We start from the raw sequence: 19,948 nt of genomic DNA on the forward strand, positions 1-19,948 counted from the left end.
GATTAGCAGCAAGGTAGAAAGCCGTCAAAGCTGTGGCTCAGAGGGCGAATGCTGACAAGTAATAACCAGATTGTGCTAACTATGCTAACTAGCGAGCTTGTTTCATCCTGTCCTGCAATGTAGTGCGGTGATTAGGCAAGAGGAACAGTGAGTACATGCGGCTGAGGCAAGCGTTCAACAAATGTTCGGATCCTAAAACGTGGAAATGATTTTGACGCCAAAATAAAACTTAAAAAATGCAGATTTTTGCAGACATTTCACAGGCCTGCAAAAGAACTGAGTGAGCCATCGTTAGTCATCTACAATCTTTGTTTATCTGAGTGGAGGCAGAATTGCTATCGACATAGCCTCGCTAGTCATGGCTGGCAAGAAAGTACAAAAGACATGAAGGAAAATTGGAGGCCCGGAATTTAAAGTTGAACTTGCACTTATCCATCTTAGGCAACTAATTCGGCGTTGCTGTGGAATTTCGTTACGTTTTCTCTACTGCTAAACCAAAACAACATAACGCTGTGGGCACACAGCACGCTAGCTGATGGTGTGCGATCATTTCCAAACAAGCAGCACAGGTAGCCTACTTTAGTTCCATCATTACGTCCTCAAAAATCGAAACATGTTCAAAGCAAGACGGAAGTTTATACATATTTAAGATGAAAGTAAGTTAATAGATATTTTAAGACCTTTTACGAGATTGTAGGTAGAGATGTCCGATAATGGCTTTTTTACCGATATCCCGATATTGTCCAACTCTTAATTACCGATATCAACCGATACATACAGTGGTGGAATTAACACATTATTATGCCTCATTTTGTTGTGATGCCCCGCTGGATGCATTAAACAATGTAACAAGGTTTTCCAAAATAAATCAACTCAAGTTATGGAAAAAAATGCCAACATGGCACTGCCATATTTATTATTGAAGTCACAAAGTGCCTTATTTTTTTCAACATGCCTCAAAACAGCAGCTTGGAATTTGGGACATGCTCTCCCTGAGAGAGAGCATGAGGAGGTTAAGGGGGATGGGGTTGAGGAGGACAACGGGGGGGTGTACATAGTAGCGTCCCGGAAGAGATAGTGTTGCAAGGGATCTGGGTATTTGTTATGTTGTGTTACAGTGCGGATGTTCTCCCGAAATGTGTTTGTCATTCTTGTTTGCTGTGGGTTCACAGAGTGGCACATATCTTTAACAGTGTTCAAGTTGTTCATACGGCCACCCCCAGTGTGACCTGTATGGCTGTTGACCAAGTATGCTTTGCATTCACTTGTGTGTGTGAAAAGCCGTAGACATTGCGTGACTGGGCCAGCATGCAAAGGCAGTGCCTTTAAGGTTTATTAGCGCCTTACTTCACTCTACGTCCGTGTACACAGCAGCGTTTTAAAAAGTCATAACATTTACTTCTTTGAAACAGATACCGATAATTATGAAACAGATACCAATAATTTCCGATATTACTTTATAAAGCATTTATTGGCCAATGATATCGGCAGTCCGATATTATCAGGCATACCTAGTTGTAGGTAAATTTTAGACATTTTAAGTCCTTAAGTTGAATTTGTTGGATTTAAGACTTTTTAAGACCCCACGGATACCCTGAAAGTAGGTGGACGTTAAAATAAAAGGATGGAAAAATTTAATTTCCCAGAAAAAACAGGAAGGCTGACAGGTGTGAGAATCGTAAAGTCAATTCAAAGCAAGAAAGTCTTGAATGGACAGAATTGTGCAGCTCCAAGCATATGTAAGGACAAGCTTACCTTGGCTGTCTTCTCTGTAAGACTATCACTGTTGGCAGATACTTCATTGTCCACTGTCAAATTGTCCTAAAACACAAGAAGATGCGGCGATTAAGTTCAAATGCAGCTGTGCTACAAAGTAAAACACTATGTTTCCATGCACTAAATTAGCATGATTTCTGAACTAATCTGGTTTCTTCTATTTTCACACCAGTTTGGGAAGTCCCGCTTTATATGTTCTAACTATAATTCGACTGTTGGCCATACAATATGTGTCTTGCGTACTCTAGGGGGTGATTGTGGCCATTTTAGCTCCTTCAGCAACATAGAAATATAAGTAAAGCAAAATAATGCTAAATACTAGTAAGATAGAGATAGTAGCAGTCAGTAGCAGAATCTCCTGATTTTACAAACGATTATTCCACGGCTGTTTGCTGTTCGTAATGTTTTAATGTGTTTAAGGGACACTTGTAGTTATTATTACCATCAGAGACATAAAAACAGTATTAGATTGCTTTGACTATTTACTGTAAATACAAACTACGCAGTGAATTATTTTTAACTGGTGGTTTACATGTCAATGGCATCTAAATTGTTCCACATGAACATTTAATTAGATAACAATGCTGCTTGTGAATGTTTTGAATTAATGTGATCAAGGCAGAGATACCTCATGTCATCTATCACTGATTATTATTGTTGTCTGCTTATCACACATATCATTTGTATTATGTATTGTTAGTCCCACACAGACACAGTAGCTCAGGACATGCTGGAGAGAACTGCCTTCCAACCGTATTTTGGTGTGTTTTTTAAAAAGCCAAACACAATCAAGTTAAGGTGCTCACATGTGCTGTAATAAGATCATTTAGAACCAGTTTATACAATAATGTGGTTCTTTAGTGCATTTAAATGACCTGCCTGTCATGTCAATGACCAACATTTTGAAAATATCTTTCATTGTCAATTTGTATTGAAACTTGAAAGTTTAGGTATTGTGTTATCAACCACAAAATATGCTAAAAGGTTTGCAAAGTGGTTTTAAAATGGTCCCGAAACATAGCATGTGCCAACATTGACAACCAAAAAAGTTCTGGATTTTCCTGAAACTGTTAAACAGGTTCACAAATAGTCAGTTCAAAAGCTTATCCAAAATTGTGAAACCAAACTCAAAACAAAAGTTGACTAAAGGAATCCCAGAAACATATTTATAAGAATATTAGAAATGCTACTTACTTGAGATTTAGTCTTTTCTTTTAAAGGCTTTGGTGACTTTTTGAATATGTCTGCTGGCTCCTGAGAAAGACCAAACATTAGTCTCAGCTGAAGATGTGTCCCTAACTTACATACAACAACATTTGAACTACTGATATTAACTACAGATTTGGATACAACTACACTTTAGAGAGGATAGCTATTTAGATTTATTACATAAATAACACATATTTCATCAAAGAACACTTTAAGGTGTGCTCAGCTTTTAATTTGTACATTCAATGCTCACCTTGGTGCTCTCATTGTCATTGTTGTTGCTAGCAGACAAATCAATATCCAGAAGATCCTGAGAAAACAAAATATGATACATTACTTTTAGCACCTTGCACACCCTGTAAATTAAAGTGTGATTTCTAGGTCTTGTCACCTGCGAGGGCCTGCGGGCGTGTCCCTTTTTGTAAGGTCGCTTAAAGATCCCACCCAACATGCTTGACTTGTCCTGCGGATGACGACAATATTGGATATTAGCTTCACAGGTTAACGTCAGCATGAAAACTACGCAAGTGTGTGTCTGTGTGTGTGTGTTTGTGTGTGTCTGTGTGTGTGTGTGTCTGTGTGTGTGTGCTGACCTTGGAAGATTTGCCGTCTAAGCTGTCGTTACTCGCTGAAATGTCTTGATTTTGCTGCAAGAGCGTCACCTAAAAAGAAGAATTGGCGTAACCAAGGCAAAATACATAATCGTTTCAAATTTGGCTCGTCATGTCTTCATGGTTTGATTTTAAATTTTTGGGACTTATCAGGATCCCAAATACACAAAAACAGGCAGTAATAGGTAAAGAAAGTGGGTTTTGCATAATTGGGCCACCAAAAATGTATTGATGTTTTCCTTAAGCAGTCAGGGTTGTTCTCATCGCTGTAGAATGTCTTAAAATTGTCCAAAAACTCTGAATGTCATGATATTGTTGCAAAAAAAAGTTAGGGTTGTGTTAATATTCAAAAACAGAAAAATTATCCTAAAGCACAGTCAGGATTGCGCTTAAGAGAGAAAATGTCATGAAATTGTCCTAAACAAGTCAGGGTTGTGCCGAGGACCATAAAACGTCCTAAAGGTCTACAATGTCGTAAAATTGTTGCGTGTAAGACAAAAAAGGTGGTAATTTTGACTATCAGGTCAGCAAACACCGTCACCAAAAAGCAGCAAACAGCTAATTGTCCTAAACAGTCAGGGTTGTGCCGAGGACCATAAAATGTCCCAAATGTGTCCTAAACTCTCATAATAGTCCTAAAATTAATGTGAAGCACAGTCAGGGTTGGGCACAGGACCATAAATGTCTTAAAATTATGCTAAAACTCAACAATGTCCTAAAATAGTTGTAAAACTGTCAGAGTTGTGTTTAAGACCAAAAAAGTGGTAATTATGAAGGTCAGCAAACACCGTCAGCAAAAAGCAAAGTTATTTTATTTGCAGGCCAGAAGTGCTTCAGTTTGGACATGACCCCTACCAAAGAGCCCTGAGGAGGGTTAGGACACAGAACGTTTTGAGCTCATGTCTTTTATGGCATCCGACTAAAACAGACTTTTACACCTTCTGGAAAAGTTTCAGCACCTGTTTGTGAGAGGATGTCTTGTCAGTGCTGGCGGGCGTGTCCTCATCGCTGGACTCACTCTGCTTCTCCTCCTGGACACAATATTGAGACACAGTACATATACAGTAATATCTAATTAAAACCATGACATGACTGCAAAGTGACTGCTTACTTTATTTTCATTTTTAAATGGATTCAGTTTGGCCATCACTCCTGCTAGTTTGCTCTGAAAATGAAGGGAGGAAAAGAGTCAATGTCAGCTGGGACTTGCTGAAAAGGTGCATAGAGAAGAAGGTGGTAGAACCTGTTTGTGGCTGGCCTGGTTCTCTGCATTGTCCAATGTCTCCTCTACATCCACGTCTGTATTGTCCTTCCCCTAAACACACACAATGTTAACTATTCTTCTTGGAAGAGATATTTACAATAACAGCAAATGGCGGACATGAGTGCACCTGCTTGTCAAAGGAGAGGGTGTTCATCAAAGCACTGAAGCCACTCTGAAAACACACACAACTCATTATATATGTTTATATCTTTCACATTTGGTCATTTCATTGGCAAGGAATATTCACTCATGATTCTAGAACCTTCTGCATCCCAACAAGTCACCTGTTTGGATTTGTGTTTCTCTGCAAGGTTTTCTTTGGAGCCTTCTAACTTCTCCTTTTCACGATACTGTAAAGCAAACAACAAACTCATGATGCATACTTTACTAATCATTGACAAAAATCATGTGTAACATACATTATGATGTATGCCAGGTCTGATGTACTATAAATAAAGCTCATGTATGTGTGTAATAGTATGTAGGTTATGATTTTTCATATATTTTATTTCTGAAGTTGTATGACAAACAGACTCTGCCATTTGCTGTTGCCAGTAAAGCATCATGCTATCATCCTTCTTTAGCTTGCAGCATTACCTCAAGGACTTTAACTATCATACTTTAAAGAGGAATTGTACTTTCTGGGGAGTTTTGCCTATTCTTCACATTCATAAGGTGAGACAAACGCAAACTTTTTTAAATGCTTTCTAACTTATAAACGTTTGTCAAAGTCAAACCGGCATAGCTCGGTTGGTAGAGTGGCCGTGCCAGCAACTCAAGGTTGCAGGTTCGATTCCCACTTCCGCCATCCTAGTCACTGCCGTTGTGTCCTTGGGCAAGACACTTTACTCACCTGCTCCCAGTGCCACCCACACTGCTTTAAATGTAACTTAGATATTGGGCTTCACTATGTAAAGCGCTTTGAGTCACTCGAGAAAAGCGCTATATAAATATAATTCACTTCACTTCAGCCAATGGGAGTAGCTCTATTGTGCCTCTAAAGCAGGGGTCACCAACACCGTGCCCGCGGGCACCAGGTCGCCCATAAGGACCAGATGAGTCGCCCGCTGGCCTGTTCTAAAAATAGCTCAAATAGCAGCACTTACCAGTGAGCTGCCTCTATTTTTTAAATGGTATTTATTTACTAGCAAGCTGGTCTCGCTTTGCTCGACATTTTTAATTCAAAGAGAGACAAAACTCAAATAGAATTTGAAAATCCAAGAATATATTTCAAAGACTTGGTCTTCACTTGTTTAAATAAATTCATTTATTTTTCTACTTTGCTTCCTATAACTTTCAGAAAGACAATTTTAGAGAAAAAATACAACTTTAAAAATTGTTTTAAGATTTTTAAACACATATACCTTTTTACCTTTTAAATTCCTTCCTCTTCCTTCCTGACAATTTAAAATCAATGTTTAAGTAAAAAAAAATTTTATTGCAAAGAATAATAAATACATTTAAATTTAATTCTTCATTTTAGCTTCTGTTTTTTCAACGGAAAATATTTGTGTAATATTTGTTCAAACTTTTTATGATTAAAATTCCCCCAAAATATTCTGGCAAATCTAGAACATCTTTAGAATCAAATCCAAATCTTCTTTCAAATTCTACGGAATTTCTTTTAAAATTTTTGTTCTGGAAAATCTAGAAGAAATAATGATTTGTCTTTGTTAGAAATATAACTTGGTCCAATTTGTTATATATTCTAACAAAGTGCAGATTGGATTTTAACCTATTTAAAACATGTCATCAAAATTCTAAAATTAATCCTATATCAGGAAAAATTACTAATGATGTTCGAAAAATTATTTTTGTGATTTTTTCAAAAAGATTCGAATTAGCTAGTTTTTCTTAACTTTTTTTCGGTTGAATTTTAAAGAGTCGAAATTGAAGATAAACTATGTTTCAAAATTTAATTTTCATTTTTTTCCTGTTTTTTTCTCCCCTTTTAAAGCGTTCAATTAAGTGTTTTTTTAATCATTTATTCTCTACAAAAAAACTTCCGTAAAAGGAAAAAAAATGTACGACGGAATGACAGACAGAAATACCCATTTTTATATATATATATATATATATATTTATTAAAGGTAAATTGAGCAAATTGGCTATTTCTGGCAATTTATTGAAGTGTGTATCAAACTGGTAGCCCTTTGCATTAATCAGTACCCAAGAAGTAGCTCTTGCTTTCAAAAAGGTTGCTGACCCCTGCTCTAAAGCCTTCTAAAAAATTACCAAAATCAACACACAGTTACTATATACAGTATGTCATGTAGTAAAAGGCCCATTAATAATAAAAACATGTAACACTTACATATTTTGGTTATTTTGAACATACGGCAACAGTCATTTCACATCGTTGTCTTTTCACTTCAACAACACTGCTACTCATAACAAACTTCATGGGAGCCATTAAAGACTACTTTGGGACAAAATATGGTCCAGAACCTTATATTTTGGAGCCAGAATATAAGGAGGATTAGCCCCAAAAGTAAGAATATGTGATTGAGCTTTAGTGAAACACTAAGCATCATGTAGCAGTATTGCTAAGTGCGAAACAAGAAATACAAACACTACAAATTACACACACACACACACACACACACACACACACAGCAGGCCTAGAGAGGAGGAGGACAGTGTGTAGGTACACAGAACATCAGAGGGTCAAATGTGCGAGAAAATGAGAGCAGAGAGTGTTGACAATGTTGCAACCTTGTGTGGGAACCGCAGGTGCAGAAACAGGAAAGAAGAATCTCTGTGGGATGCAGAAACTGGCAGAGAAATTTTCCGTGCAACGTTCATATTGTTGTTATTCAGCCAGCGTTTGTGGGTCTGATGGACCCGTTGCATTTTGGGGATTTTAATGCCTCACAATCAAACACTTTATGTTAAAATACTGAACAGATGTTCTAAGCTTTTATTATTATTATCATTAATATACCGCCGCCTCTTTGAGCTGTAATTTGACCCCCTTAACATGCTTCAAAACTCACCAAATTTTACACACACATCAGGACCGGCAGAAATAGCCATCTAATGAGAAAAGCAAACCCCAAAACTCAAAATTGCGCTCTAACGACCATAGGAAAAAACACAGACAAAACTGCTTGTAACTTCCGTTAGGAATGTCCAAGAGACATGAAACACAAACCTCTATGTAGGTCTGACTTAGACCTACATTTCATACACGTGCATCCTTCAGCAAAAATCAAAAGGAAGTTGGCAAAAACCCCTTCAAAACAAAGGTTTCCTAAAAAATGTCATTTTTGCCTCTGAGCTGTAATTTGACCCACTGAAAATGCTTCAAAACTCACCAAACTGGACACACACATCAGAACTGGTGAAAATTGCGATCTAATAAAAAATAAAAAACTGAAAATTGCGCTCTAGCGCCCCCTAGGAATAAAACACTGAAAAAACTGCTCTTGGGAAGAAAACACAGCCAAAACTGCTTGTAACTTCTGGTAAGAATGTCGTAGAGACATGAAACAAAAACCTCTATGTAGGTCTCACTTAGACCTACATTTCATTAATTGACATCTAAACCGGAGCAGTTAGAAAAACTCTTTGTGCAACTTTTAATCAGAAGGGTTCAATCTCTTTCCTGTGCAAGTTTGAAGCCGACACAACTAACGCGCTCAGAGGAGATAATGTTAGAAAAGAGGTGACGGGTTTTTACAAAACACAAACTGTCACCTCAAACGTCACATACTTTCACCTCACACGTCGCATACTGTCACCTCACACGTCGCATACTGTCACCTCACACGTCGCATACTGTCACCTCACACGTCGCATACTGTCACCTCACACGTCGCATACTGTCACCTTACACGTCACCTCACACGTCACATACTGTCACCTCACACGTCACATACTGTCACCTCACACGTCACATACTGTCACCTCACACCTCACATACTGTCACCTCACACGTCGCATACTGTCACCTCACACGTCACCTCACACGTCACATACTGTCACCTCACACGTCACATACTGTCACCTCACACCTCACATACTGTCACCTCACACGTCACATACTGTCACCTCACACGTCACATACTGTCACCTCACACGTCACATACTGTCACCTCACAAGTCACATACTGTCACCTCACACGTCACATACTGTCACCTCACACGTCACATACTGTCACGTCACACGTCACATACTGTCACCTCACACGTCACATACTGTCACCTCACACGTCACATACTGTCACCTCACACGTCACATACTGTCACCTCACACGTCACATACCGTCACCTCACACGTCACATACCGTCACCTCACACGTCACATACTGTCACCTCACACGTCACATACTGTCACCTCACACGTCACATACTGTCACCTCACATACTGTCACCTCACATACTGTCACCTCACACGTCACATACGTATACACCCTCTGAGCAAGGGCAACGTTAGCTGTGATGCTAGCAGAGCCGTGCGAGTGGTAATATGAGAGAAAGAAGGTGCGAATGAAGGAAGAATTAATCCCCAATAAAAACAGCAGGGGGTCCATCGTCGGGCGGTGGTTTGGCTTCAAGTGGGAATATGTCAAACAGACAACCGTGATTTTTCAAGTGTGGGCCAAAAGCGTTTCTACAAAAAGTAGCATTATTGCTAATATGTAGCATAATTTGAAAAGTCACCTGCTAGAGAATGAAGAGTGCTTACTCCGCATGTCAACATCTCCATTTGGTGTCACACCATCAAAATGCAGAGGCAAACATTTCCAGATTAACACCATATGAAAAAAAACAGTCAACAACAGAATTTAGTAACGTCAGTATAGTAAGCTACCACATAGTGAAGGAAGAACACTATTTGATTTCCTATTATGCAGCTCATTTTTATTTGACACTTAAAATGTCTCTGACAATCTTTCAATTTATGTTTTGGAAATGACTTGAATGTTTGTGCCACTGCTTAATAACTGTTTAATAAATACAGTTTTGGTCATTTGAGAATTCCCTCTCTGCATGAAAGTTTAAAAGTAGCATATATGAATGCAGTATGAAGAAGAATGTTTGAATGTAGACACATAGAATCATCATACTGCTGTCATTATATGCATCAAGTGTTCATTCAAGGCTAAGGCCAAATATGGAGATATATATCGTGTATTGCGATATGGCCTAAAAATATGGAGATATTAAAAAAAGGCCATATCGCCCAGCTCTAGTGTGAGCTCACCTTGGAAGATTTGCCGTCTAAGCTGTCGTTACTGGTTGAAATTTCTTGATTTTGCTGCAAGAACGTCAACTAAAAAAAAAAAGAACTGTATTGTTAATATATGAAGAAGAACGCTGAGCGTGCAAAAAAAAGATCACAACAAACTTGTGGTGGTTGTGCTTCCTTGGACAGTTTAGGCGTCTTCTTGAACCTTCCCTTAAACACGCCTCCTTTTCCCTAGAATACATTAATAGATTATTTACAAGGAGCAATTCAACAAAGCCTTTAAAGTGATTACTATCTCAGAGACATGGATAGATACTAAAAAGGAACATGTTTTGATCAAGAAGAATATTAACTCAAATACATCAACACAACCAACAAGAATGGAGGAGGATTAAAGGTGTACGTGATGAAGAAACTCAACTACAAAGTGGGAAAAAACATTTGCTATTATTAATATTAGAGAATGTATAACCATTGTAATATTTGTTATGAAAACAGCAAACATTTATTGATCGGCTGTATATATAAAACACCTAAGTCAAGTAATAAAATTTTTGAGGACTGGATTAGTGTACCTCGCCTTCCGACCGATTGTATCTGAGATAGGCACCAGCACCCCCTGCAACCCCAAAGGGAATAAGCGGTAGAAAATGGATGGATGGATGGATGGACTGGATTAAGGCAATATTCACTGAATCATCCATCCATCCATTTACTACCGCTTGTCCCGTTAAGGGTCACAGGGGTGCTGGAGCATATCTCAGCTGCATTCGGGCGGGAGGCAATTTACACCCTAGACAAGTCGCCACCTCATCACAGGGCCAACACAGATAGACAGACAACATTCACACACTAGGGACCATTTAGTGTTGCCAATTAACCTATCCCCAGGTGCAAGTCTTTGGAGGTGGGAGGGGCCTATCCCCAGGTGCATGTCTTGGGAGGTGGGAGGGGCCTATCCCCAGGTGCATGTCTTGGGAGGTGGGAGGGGCCTCTCCCCAGGTGCATGTCTTTGGAGGTGGGAGGAAGTCTGAGTACCCGGAGGGAACCCACGCAGTCACGGAGAGAACATGTAAACTCCACACAGAAAGATCCCGAGCCCGGGATTGAACCCAGGACTACTCAGGACCTTCGTATTGTGAGGCAGACGCACTAACCCCCCCACCACCGTGCTGCCCCATGAACAACATGAACACCATATTTAAGAATGGTGCTAAGGATTACTTCTCAGATGGAAACGTAAAACTTTACAATATAAACAAAATAGTTTAAAGCTTTGTAAATATTGGACCAAATTTAGAGAAAAGGATTCCAGATCCCCAGTCACTTGAGTACTTAAATGACACTATAGGTAGAAATCCCAACTCGATGTTCCTCACGGATGTGACCGGAGGGAAAACAATCCAAATTGTGAATAATTTGGATTCTTCACAATTGAAATACTCTGTCAACACCGTGTATGGTGAGGATGATGTTCTGCTGACCTCAACTGCGGATGTTGTGGCTCGGTGGAGGGAATACTCTGGAGACCTCCTCAATCCAACCAACAAGTCTTCCTATGAGGAAGCAGTGCCTGGGGAATCTGTGGTGGACTCTCCTATTTCTGGGACTGAGGTTGCCTAAGTCGTTAAAAAGCTCCTCGATGGATGAGATCCGCTCGGAGTTCCTTGATTAAGGCTCTGGTTGTTGTGGGGCTGTCTTAGTTGACAAGATTCTGCAACATCGCGTAGACATCAAGGGCGGCACCTCTGGATTGGTAGACCGAGGTGGTGGTTCCTCTCTTTGAGAAGGGGAACTGGAGGGTATGTTCCAACTATCGTGGGCTCACACTCATCAGCCTTCCCGGTAAGGTCTATTCAGGTGTAATCAGATAGTCGAACCTCGGATTCATGAGGAACAGTGAAGTGAAGTGAGGTGAATTATATTTATAAAGCGCTTTACATAGTGAAACCCAATATCTAAGTTACATTTAAAACCACTGGGAGAAGGTGAATAAAGGGTCTTGCCCAAGGACCAAACGGCAGTGACGAGGATGGTGCAAGCGGGGATCGAACCTGCAACCCTTAAGTTGCTGGCACGGCCGCTCTACCAACCGAGCTATACCGTCCAGTGGGGTTTTTGTCCTGGTGGTGGAACTGTGGACCAGCTCTACACTCTGGGCAGGGTTCTTGAGGGTGCATGGGAGTTTGCCCAACCAGTCTACATGTGCTTTGTGGACTTGGAGAAGGCATTTGACCGTGTCCCCCGGGAAGTCCTGTGGGGAGTGCTCAGAGAGTATGGGGTATCGGACTGTCTGATTGTGGCGGTCCACTCCCTGTATGATCGTGTCAGAGCTTGGTCCGCATTGCCGGCAGTAAGTCGGACACGTTTCCAGTGAAGGTTGGACTCCGCCAAGGCTGTCCTTTGTCACCCATTCTGTTCATAACTTTTATGGACAGAATTTCTAGGCGCAGTCAAGGCGTTGAGGGGTTCCAGTTTGGTGACTGCAGGATTAGGTCTCTGATTTTTGCAGATGATGTGGTCCTGATGACTTCATCTGGCCAGGATCTTCAGCTCTCACTGGATCGGTTCGTAGCAGAGTGTGAAGCGACCGGGATGAGAATCAGCACCTCCAAGTCCGAGTCCATGGTTCTCGCTAGGAAAAGGGTGGAGTGCCATCTCCGGGTTGGGGAGGAGACCCTGCCCCAAGTGGAGGAGTTCAAGTACCTCGGAGTCTTGTTCACGAGTGAGGGAAGAGTGGATGGTGAGATCGACAGGCGGATCGGTGCGGCGTCTTCAGTAATGCAGACGCTGTATCGATCCGTTGTGGTGAAGAAGGAGCTGAGCCGGAAGGCAAAGCTCTCAATTTACCGCTCGATCTACGTTCCCATCCTCACCTATGGTCATGAGCTTTGGGTCATGACAGAAAGATCACAGGTACGAGCGGCCGAAAAGAGTTTACTCTGCCAGGTCGCGGGTCTCTCCCTTAGAGATAGGGTGAGAAGCTCTGCCATCCGGGAGGAACTCAAAGTAAAGCCGCTGCTCCTTCACATCGAGAGGAGCCAGATGAGGTGGTTCGGGCATCTGGTCAGGATGCCACCCGAACGCCTCCCGAGGGAGGTGTTTAGGGCACGTCCAACCGGTAGGAGGCCACGGGGAAGACCCAGGACACGTTGGGAAGACTATGTCTCCCGGCTGGCCTGGGAACGCCTCGGGATCCCCCGGGAAGAACTAGACGAAGTGGCTGGGGAGAGGGAAGTCTGGGCTTCCCTGCTTAGGCTGTTGCTCCCGTGACCTGACCCCGGAGAAGATGGATATATATGTGTGTGTGTGTGTGTGTGTGTGTGTGTATATATATATATATATATATATACACACACACACACATACACACACACAAAAACACAGACACAAATAAACACCACCAACAACAAAACAGATATTTGTAAACAAAAAGAATACACATCAACAAAAATATACAGATATTTATGAGCATAAAAAAGAAGACACAAAAATATTGAGCTCACCAAGGCAGTCTAATCAAGCGCCATATTTAGCACTTGTCAACAATATCCCAAAAGTTAAAATAGAAATGTAATTTTTAGGTGGGAAGGTCCATTTAAAACATTCAGAAAGTGTTTAGCTCAAGTACTGCTAACATGACAGCAATTTAATTCAGGTGTGTCCAAAGTGCGCCCCGGGGGCCATTTGCGGCCCGCAGCTAATTGTTTACCGGCCCCCCACACATTCTGGAAATGCTATTGCAAAAATGAAAAAGAACATCAAAAATATTGGAATGAGGTGAAATCTATCGAGAAAAAGTTGCAATGTTGACACAAAGCTGCCATGCAGGCTGTTTTTTTTTTTTTTTCGTCTTTATTTTACTATGTTAAAACCATATTTACCATGAATTGATTAACGTGGAACTTAAACAAGTTGAAAAACTAATTCGGGTGTTACCATTTAGTGGTCAATTATACGGAATATGTACTGTACTGTGCAATCTACTAATTAGAAGTTTCAATCAATCAATCATTTATTTTTTTGCCATTGCTCAAAAAAAAAGCAAAAAAATCTATGTAATGAATTATTTTCAAAGCTCCAATGACTTCAAATATCCATCCATCCATCCATCCATTTACTACCGCTTACTCCCTTTTGGGGTCGCGGGGGGCTCTGGCGCTTATCTCAGCTACAATCGGGCGGAAGGCGGGGTACACCCTGGACAAGTCGCCACCTCACCGCAGGGCCAACACAGATAGACAACATTCACACACTAGGGACCATTTAGTGTTGCCAATCAACCTATCCCCAGGTGCATGTCTTTGGAGGTGGGAGGGGCCTATCCCCAGGTGCATGTCTTTGGAGGTGGGAGGGGCCTATCCCCAGGTGCATGTCTTTGGAGGTGGGAGGGGCCTATCCCCAGGTATTCACTTTAAAATGTTTGATGTGGTAAATATTGCATATATTATGCTGTTGCCATATAAAAACAAAGTTGTCTTTGACAAAAGAGCATAAAACAAACAAAATAATAGTTTAAATGTAAAATTGACAGATATATCTGAAGTTGATCTCGTAACTTAAGTGTTGAAAGTTTTAAAAAAATACCTAATGATAATGTTTCACTTTCTGAGTGGGGCACCTTTCGGATTCCAAATATACTTAGTGGTATTTTATTTATCTTTTCACTGTGATTACTCAAAAATATTAAATAATCAAAATCAATGGTGTCCTGCATTATTGGTCTTTTGGGGCTCTAATTAATAAATACTGCATATTTCAGTTTGACTATGAAAAAAACAGTAGTTTTTGACAGAAATGCCATAAAACCTTTAATTTTTTTAAGTCGATAGAGATTTACTGTAAGCGTTAAATAAAAATAATAATAAAAATGTGACTTATTTTTAACATTTTAATAACTGAGCCCCTTTATGGTCCCCAGGACCCCTCAAGGTAAAATACATTTTAAAAATCCATATATTTTGTTACGGTTTGAAAATAAAACTATCAAAACTGCCCCGCATGTTTTCATGAGTCCGTGTGAGGCCCACAGTGGAAAAAGTTTGGACACCCCTGATTGAATTGATTAAAAACGACAAGAAATGTCGCCAATTATCACTCACGGCCACGTCTCCGCCATCACACTCCAAGTCCAGGTCTCCGTAGCGATCCTAGAGCGTCCAACACATTGTTGTCGAGTCAAATAAAGAACATTTCAAGCAGTTCATGACGTGTAATTAAGACAAGTCTCACCATGGCTTTCCTTTCAAAAGTACTTGGAGATTCTACTTCTCGACATTCCTTGCTTCCTTATTCCTGCCGTCCTTTTGGATCTTCGAGTGTGTGTGTCTGGAGGTTATGAGCTGGAAACTTCCGCCCAGTTTACTTGAGGGAGAAAAACAGGAGAACCTTCGCCAAGTTTCTAGTGACTTTTAAATCTTTGGAGGCCCAAAAACACACAAAACCTGTCAATCCAGTTCTGATGACCACACCTGCGCGCGCAGCCGATGCTCAGGAGGAATAGGAGGAGAAGGGGGCGTGGCCTGGCTCACCTAACTCCTCTCTGGAACGCCGTCTTTGCGTTGCGTTCAATGCTGCTCGGAGATATGCAAACTTCGAAAAAAAAATGATTTGACGGGCAGACAGAACTGTGAATGGATATTGTACTCAAGTAAGAGTACTGTTACTTTAGAGATGTATTACTCAAGTAACAGTAAGGAGTAGTCATCCAAATATTTATTTAAGTAAAAGTAAAAAGTATGTTTTGAAAAAACTACTCAAGTAACCTGTTCGTTTAATGACGGCAACAAGTAATGCACAAAAACATAAAAATAGCAATGAACAAATTCAGAGCCAGGAATATCTGTTAAGCAACTAAAACAATAATATACATAAAATAATATATATTTGGTTTTACACCGTATTGAAAAAAAAATTTGAAAATTAATTTTACCTTTGCAAGCTCATTATACTATTAGGCTAAGTGTTATATTCATAAATGTAAGTTTCTCAATACCCGACCTGTTTTTTGTGCCTTTAAAAAAGATTTAGAACTCTACATTAAAACACTCTACCTCTAACAAGCAAAAGCTGTGAAAACGATGATGCTGTGTTCCAAATTGAAGTTATTTACCAAGATTAAGTGAGCTTATGGCTTTGCACTTTCTTTTATATACCGTATTTCCTTGAGTTGCCGCCTGGGCGCTAATTAATTTAAAACCTCTTCTCACTCCTGCACTTACCAAAGGCATGCGGTAAAAGTAAGCATGCGCTAATTATTTTAAAACCTCTTCTCATTCCACCACTTACCAAAGGCATGCAGTAAAAATTTGAGTGTGATGTAAGCTTGGACCTTAAATCCTACTGAATAGCTCTTAATCTTCTTCCCTTTATGTGATTTCAAATTACCGGTATTGAAATCATCCTCGTCCATTTTGAAAATGATGACAGGGGAAGTGTCACTCGTGACGTCACCAGTTTGACCAGGCGGTAATACTAAGCATGCACTAATTATTTTGGGAAGCAGTAATTCAAGGCAGGCGCATACTATATGTCCTGCGGCAATTCAAGGAAATACGGTATACTAGTTACTATGGTAGTCTAATTAGTTGGCTGAGTCATACCAAAGACTATAAAAATGGGAGCCATTACCTCCCTGCTTGGCACTCAGCATCAAGGCTTGGAATTGGGGGTTAAATCACCAAAATGATTCCCAAGCGCAGCCACCGCCGCTGCTCACTGCTCCCCTCACCTCCCAGGGGGTGAACAAGGGTGATGGGTCAAATGCAGAGAATAATTTCACCACACCTAGTGTGTGTGTGACAATCACGGGTACTTTAACTTAACTTTACTCTAGTAATCTACATCACAGTCGGTCATATGAGGCACCAAGCAGTGTGGGTGGGGAGTGTTTCCACTGAGTGTTTCTAGAGCGGCCAGCCTGAAATGTGGGAGTCAGGGACAGACGAGAAAAGAGATTTTTTACAACGTTCTTAAGCATAGTGATATATTTTTTTTTACCCTTTGCGTTCATATTGCTGATTTTCCCCCAGGGATCAATAAAGTACTTTCTATTCTATTCCATTCTATATCTCACTGTGTTTTACATTTCGCTTGAGTGTAAAATATGTCGATTGGGGGAGGAGGGTTATATGTTGTCAATATTCAGTGTTTTATCGTTCATAGTTAATATTGTAAATCCCTCATTCTTTGCTTTCATGTACATTCTGGGTGTCTCATTCAGTAAAAGAAATACAAATTCCATTCTATTTTTAATGCGGTCTGTCATAACGCAGTCTATCAGACATAACTGTCAAGTTTTGTTTTAGTGTTCCCAAAAATTAGATATACCAGCCCCCAGACACATTTTTTTCTCTAAATTTGGCCCCTGAGTCAAAATAATTGCCCAGGCCTTGTGTAAATTAAAAAAAAGTGTACTTGGTAATCGAAATGTGTAATTTGAACATTTTCCTTTACCATTAAACTTGTCATGTTTTGTATTAAATTGTTCTACTTTATTATGTTTATATATTCATAGGTAAATATGTAATTTTACCATATTAACAAAAACAAATTCAAATATTCTATATTACTGTAAATTATACAAAGTCACACCTACACAGTAAAAAAAGCCTCATATTATTTCTAATTCAAGAACTAAAATACAAGTATAAAGTATCCACTTTGATTATCAGTGTATTGTTCTTAGTCTTATTTAATGTGTTTGTATTGTTAACACAAGAGTGTCGTTTTACCATGACTTGATTAACGTGGACCCCGACTTAAAACAAGTTGAAAAACTTATTGGGGTGTTACCATTTAGTGGTCAATTGTAGGTAATATGTACTGTACTGTGCAATCTACTAGTAAAAGTATCAATACAGAGGGTGAACACAAAGTGACATTTAAACTCATGCAAAAATGATATGAAAGATATATATATGCACACTAGGTCTGCATATCACATACTGTATGTACACTTTCAAGTGCTGATTAAAGTTATTTTTAAAAAGTCGCACATCTTAAAAAAAAAGATTTAATTTGTCAAAATTAGAGACTTATTGTAATTTGCAGCCACAAATTGAAGCGTAGACCAATTGCCAGTTTAAACATAATTTATTATCCAAGAAAAGGTTTATTGTGAACATAAACTTATTATATAACCCACATCTTAAGGATTTTTAATCAAGTACAGTAAAAAAGAATTCAGCGCACAAAAAAGAGCAAACTGATAGAAAGTGCATATTGTATACTTGCTTTGTAAACTAAAGGCACATGTCCTTCAACACCTAGCATAAGACATGTATTTGATTCATTTTACACATTAATAGTCTTTGGGGATGTGAGTGTCAAGATTTGATTCAGGTAATGAGCATTATTGCCTCCAGGAGAGGAAGTAAAGCTTCCCCAGTCCGTCACAGCAGACCAACTCCGAGGGCTTTCCTGGGTTGACCTCCATCATGAGCACCGGACCGCCACACACAAACATTCCCACCTGAAGGACAGCAAGGACAAATAAATGTTTGACCAAATGAGAGGAGACGCAGTGACGCGGACATACTTGTTTCTTGGTGCTTCTGTCCCACAGCTTCACTGTTCTGTCCATGGAGGCGGAGATGATGATGTCGTCCATGAGTCTCAGCACGCTGATCTTGTCATGGTGGGCCTGAGCGGGAAAACAACACCGCAGAGAAGAGGATTGAAAATGAGTAGATCCACAAAGTAAAAAGAAGCCGGGCTGCAAGAAATAAAGAAAACTGTTAATGTGAATGAAAACATGGCCAGCAGATGGCACTACACATGTGCACACATTAGAGATGCGAGGTTTGTGGTCTCATCCGCGGAGTCCGCGCATAAACCGTGGGTTTGGGCGGTTGACATGACGAAAAAATAGATTTTAATTAGATTCGGGCGGGTGGCAATTGAACCATCCGGAGACATTTGATATGAATGGTTCTGGGACCGGTATCCTTTGCCATTCACAGAGCCATTGAAGCCCAGGGTCATAAAGCGAAGAAGTCAATAGGAGACGCTAATATTTTCTTGAATGACTGCCGGCAGTCACCCAGATAATAATATTAGTGCGTGCTATGAAGCCATTGACATTGTCGCCTTCTACATCATACACAATCTGCTTGTCAGTCCAGCATCAGCGGCAACACCACACAACTGCAAGGCATTCTGGGTGACACAGAGTACAGTGATGGTTGTGATATAAACTATTTTAACACTCTTAGTAATATGCGCCACGCTGTGAAGCCACACCAATTAAGAACGACAAACACGTTTCAAGAGAACATCCTCATAGTAACACAACATAAGCAACACAACAAATACCCATAGTCCTTTGTATTCATGACACATCCTGACTATTTTATACACCCAGCTAGCAGATCATTTAGTGTTGCCAATAGACCTATCCCCAGGTGCATGTCTTTGGAGGTGGGAGGGGCCCATCCCCAGGTGCATGTCTTTGGAGGTGGGAGGGGCCTATCCCCAGGTGCAAGTCTTTGGAGGTGGGAGGGGCCTATCCCCTGGTGCATGTCTTTGGAGGTGGGAGGGGCCTATCCCCAGGTGCATGTCTTTGGAGGTGGGAGGGGCCTATCCCCAGGTGCATGTCTTTGGAGGTGGGAGGGGCCTATCCCCAGGTGCATGTCTTTGGAGGTGGGAGGGGCCTATCCCCAGGTGCAAATCTTTGGAGGTGGGAGGGGCCTATCCCCAGGTGCATGTCTTTGGAGGTGGGAGGGGCCTATCCCCAGGTGCATGTCTTTGGAGGTGGGAGGGGCCTATCCCCAGGTGCATGTCTTTGGAGGTGGGAGGGGCCTATCCCCAGGTGCATGTCTTTGGAGGTGGGAGGGGCCTATCCCCAGGTGCGTGTCTTTGGAGGTGGGAGGGGCCTATCCCCAGGTGCGTGTC

General features: G+C 40.6%; 2 protein-coding genes across 10 annotated transcripts in view; both read right to left on the reverse strand.

The window, feature by feature from the left end:
- Positions 1 to 15,540, reverse strand: part of LOC133567956 (uncharacterized) — a 51,714-nt gene extending 36,174 nt beyond the window's left edge. For 4 of the 7 annotated variants that reach the window (XM_061919603.1, XM_061919602.1, XM_061919601.1 and 1 more), the window contains exons 1-14: positions 15,287 to 15,540; positions 15,157 to 15,204; positions 10,214 to 10,285; positions 10,070 to 10,138; positions 5,145 to 5,213; positions 4,988 to 5,032; positions 4,840 to 4,911; positions 4,708 to 4,761; positions 4,556 to 4,627; positions 3,579 to 3,647; positions 3,377 to 3,448; positions 3,239 to 3,295; positions 2,971 to 3,030; positions 1,756 to 1,821 (exon numbers count right to left, since the gene is read on the reverse strand). In XM_061919603.1, coding sequence (XP_061775587.1) covers positions 1,756 to 1,821; positions 2,971 to 3,030; positions 3,239 to 3,295; positions 3,377 to 3,448; positions 3,579 to 3,647; positions 4,556 to 4,627; positions 4,708 to 4,761; positions 4,840 to 4,911; positions 4,988 to 5,032; positions 5,145 to 5,213; positions 10,070 to 10,138; positions 10,214 to 10,285; positions 15,157 to 15,204; positions 15,287 to 15,289 — 828 coding nt within the window. In that variant the 5' untranslated portion in view covers positions 15,290 to 15,540. Of the gene's footprint in view, positions 1 to 1,755; positions 1,822 to 2,970; positions 3,031 to 3,238; positions 3,296 to 3,376; positions 3,449 to 3,578; positions 3,648 to 4,555; positions 4,628 to 4,707; positions 4,762 to 4,839; positions 4,912 to 4,987; positions 5,033 to 5,144; positions 5,214 to 9,525; positions 9,566 to 10,069; positions 10,139 to 10,213; positions 10,286 to 15,156; positions 15,205 to 15,286 lie in introns of those variants that run through there. The other 3 variants (XM_061919600.1, XM_061919605.1, XM_061919604.1) reach the window with 3 other exon arrangements.
- A 2,589-nt stretch (positions 15,541 to 18,129) lies between these two features.
- tep1 (telomerase-associated protein 1) overlaps positions 18,130 to 19,948 on the reverse strand; it is a 64,762-nt gene continuing 62,943 nt past the window's right edge. For all 3 annotated transcript variants that reach the window (XM_061919608.1, XM_061919607.1, XM_061919606.1), the window contains 2 exons: positions 18,594 to 18,698; positions 18,130 to 18,527 (listed from right to left, as the gene is read on the reverse strand). In XM_061919608.1, the coding sequence (XP_061775592.1) occupies positions 18,408 to 18,527; positions 18,594 to 18,698 (225 nt within the window). In that variant the 3' untranslated portion in view covers positions 18,130 to 18,407. The remainder of the gene's footprint in view (positions 18,528 to 18,593; positions 18,699 to 19,948) is intronic.

The sequence above is a fragment of the Nerophis ophidion genome, linkage group LG14 (genome assembly GCF_033978795.1).
Source record: "Nerophis ophidion isolate RoL-2023_Sa linkage group LG14, RoL_Noph_v1.0, whole genome shotgun sequence".
NCBI classification, from domain to species: domain Eukaryota; kingdom Metazoa; phylum Chordata; class Actinopteri; order Syngnathiformes; family Syngnathidae; genus Nerophis; species Nerophis ophidion.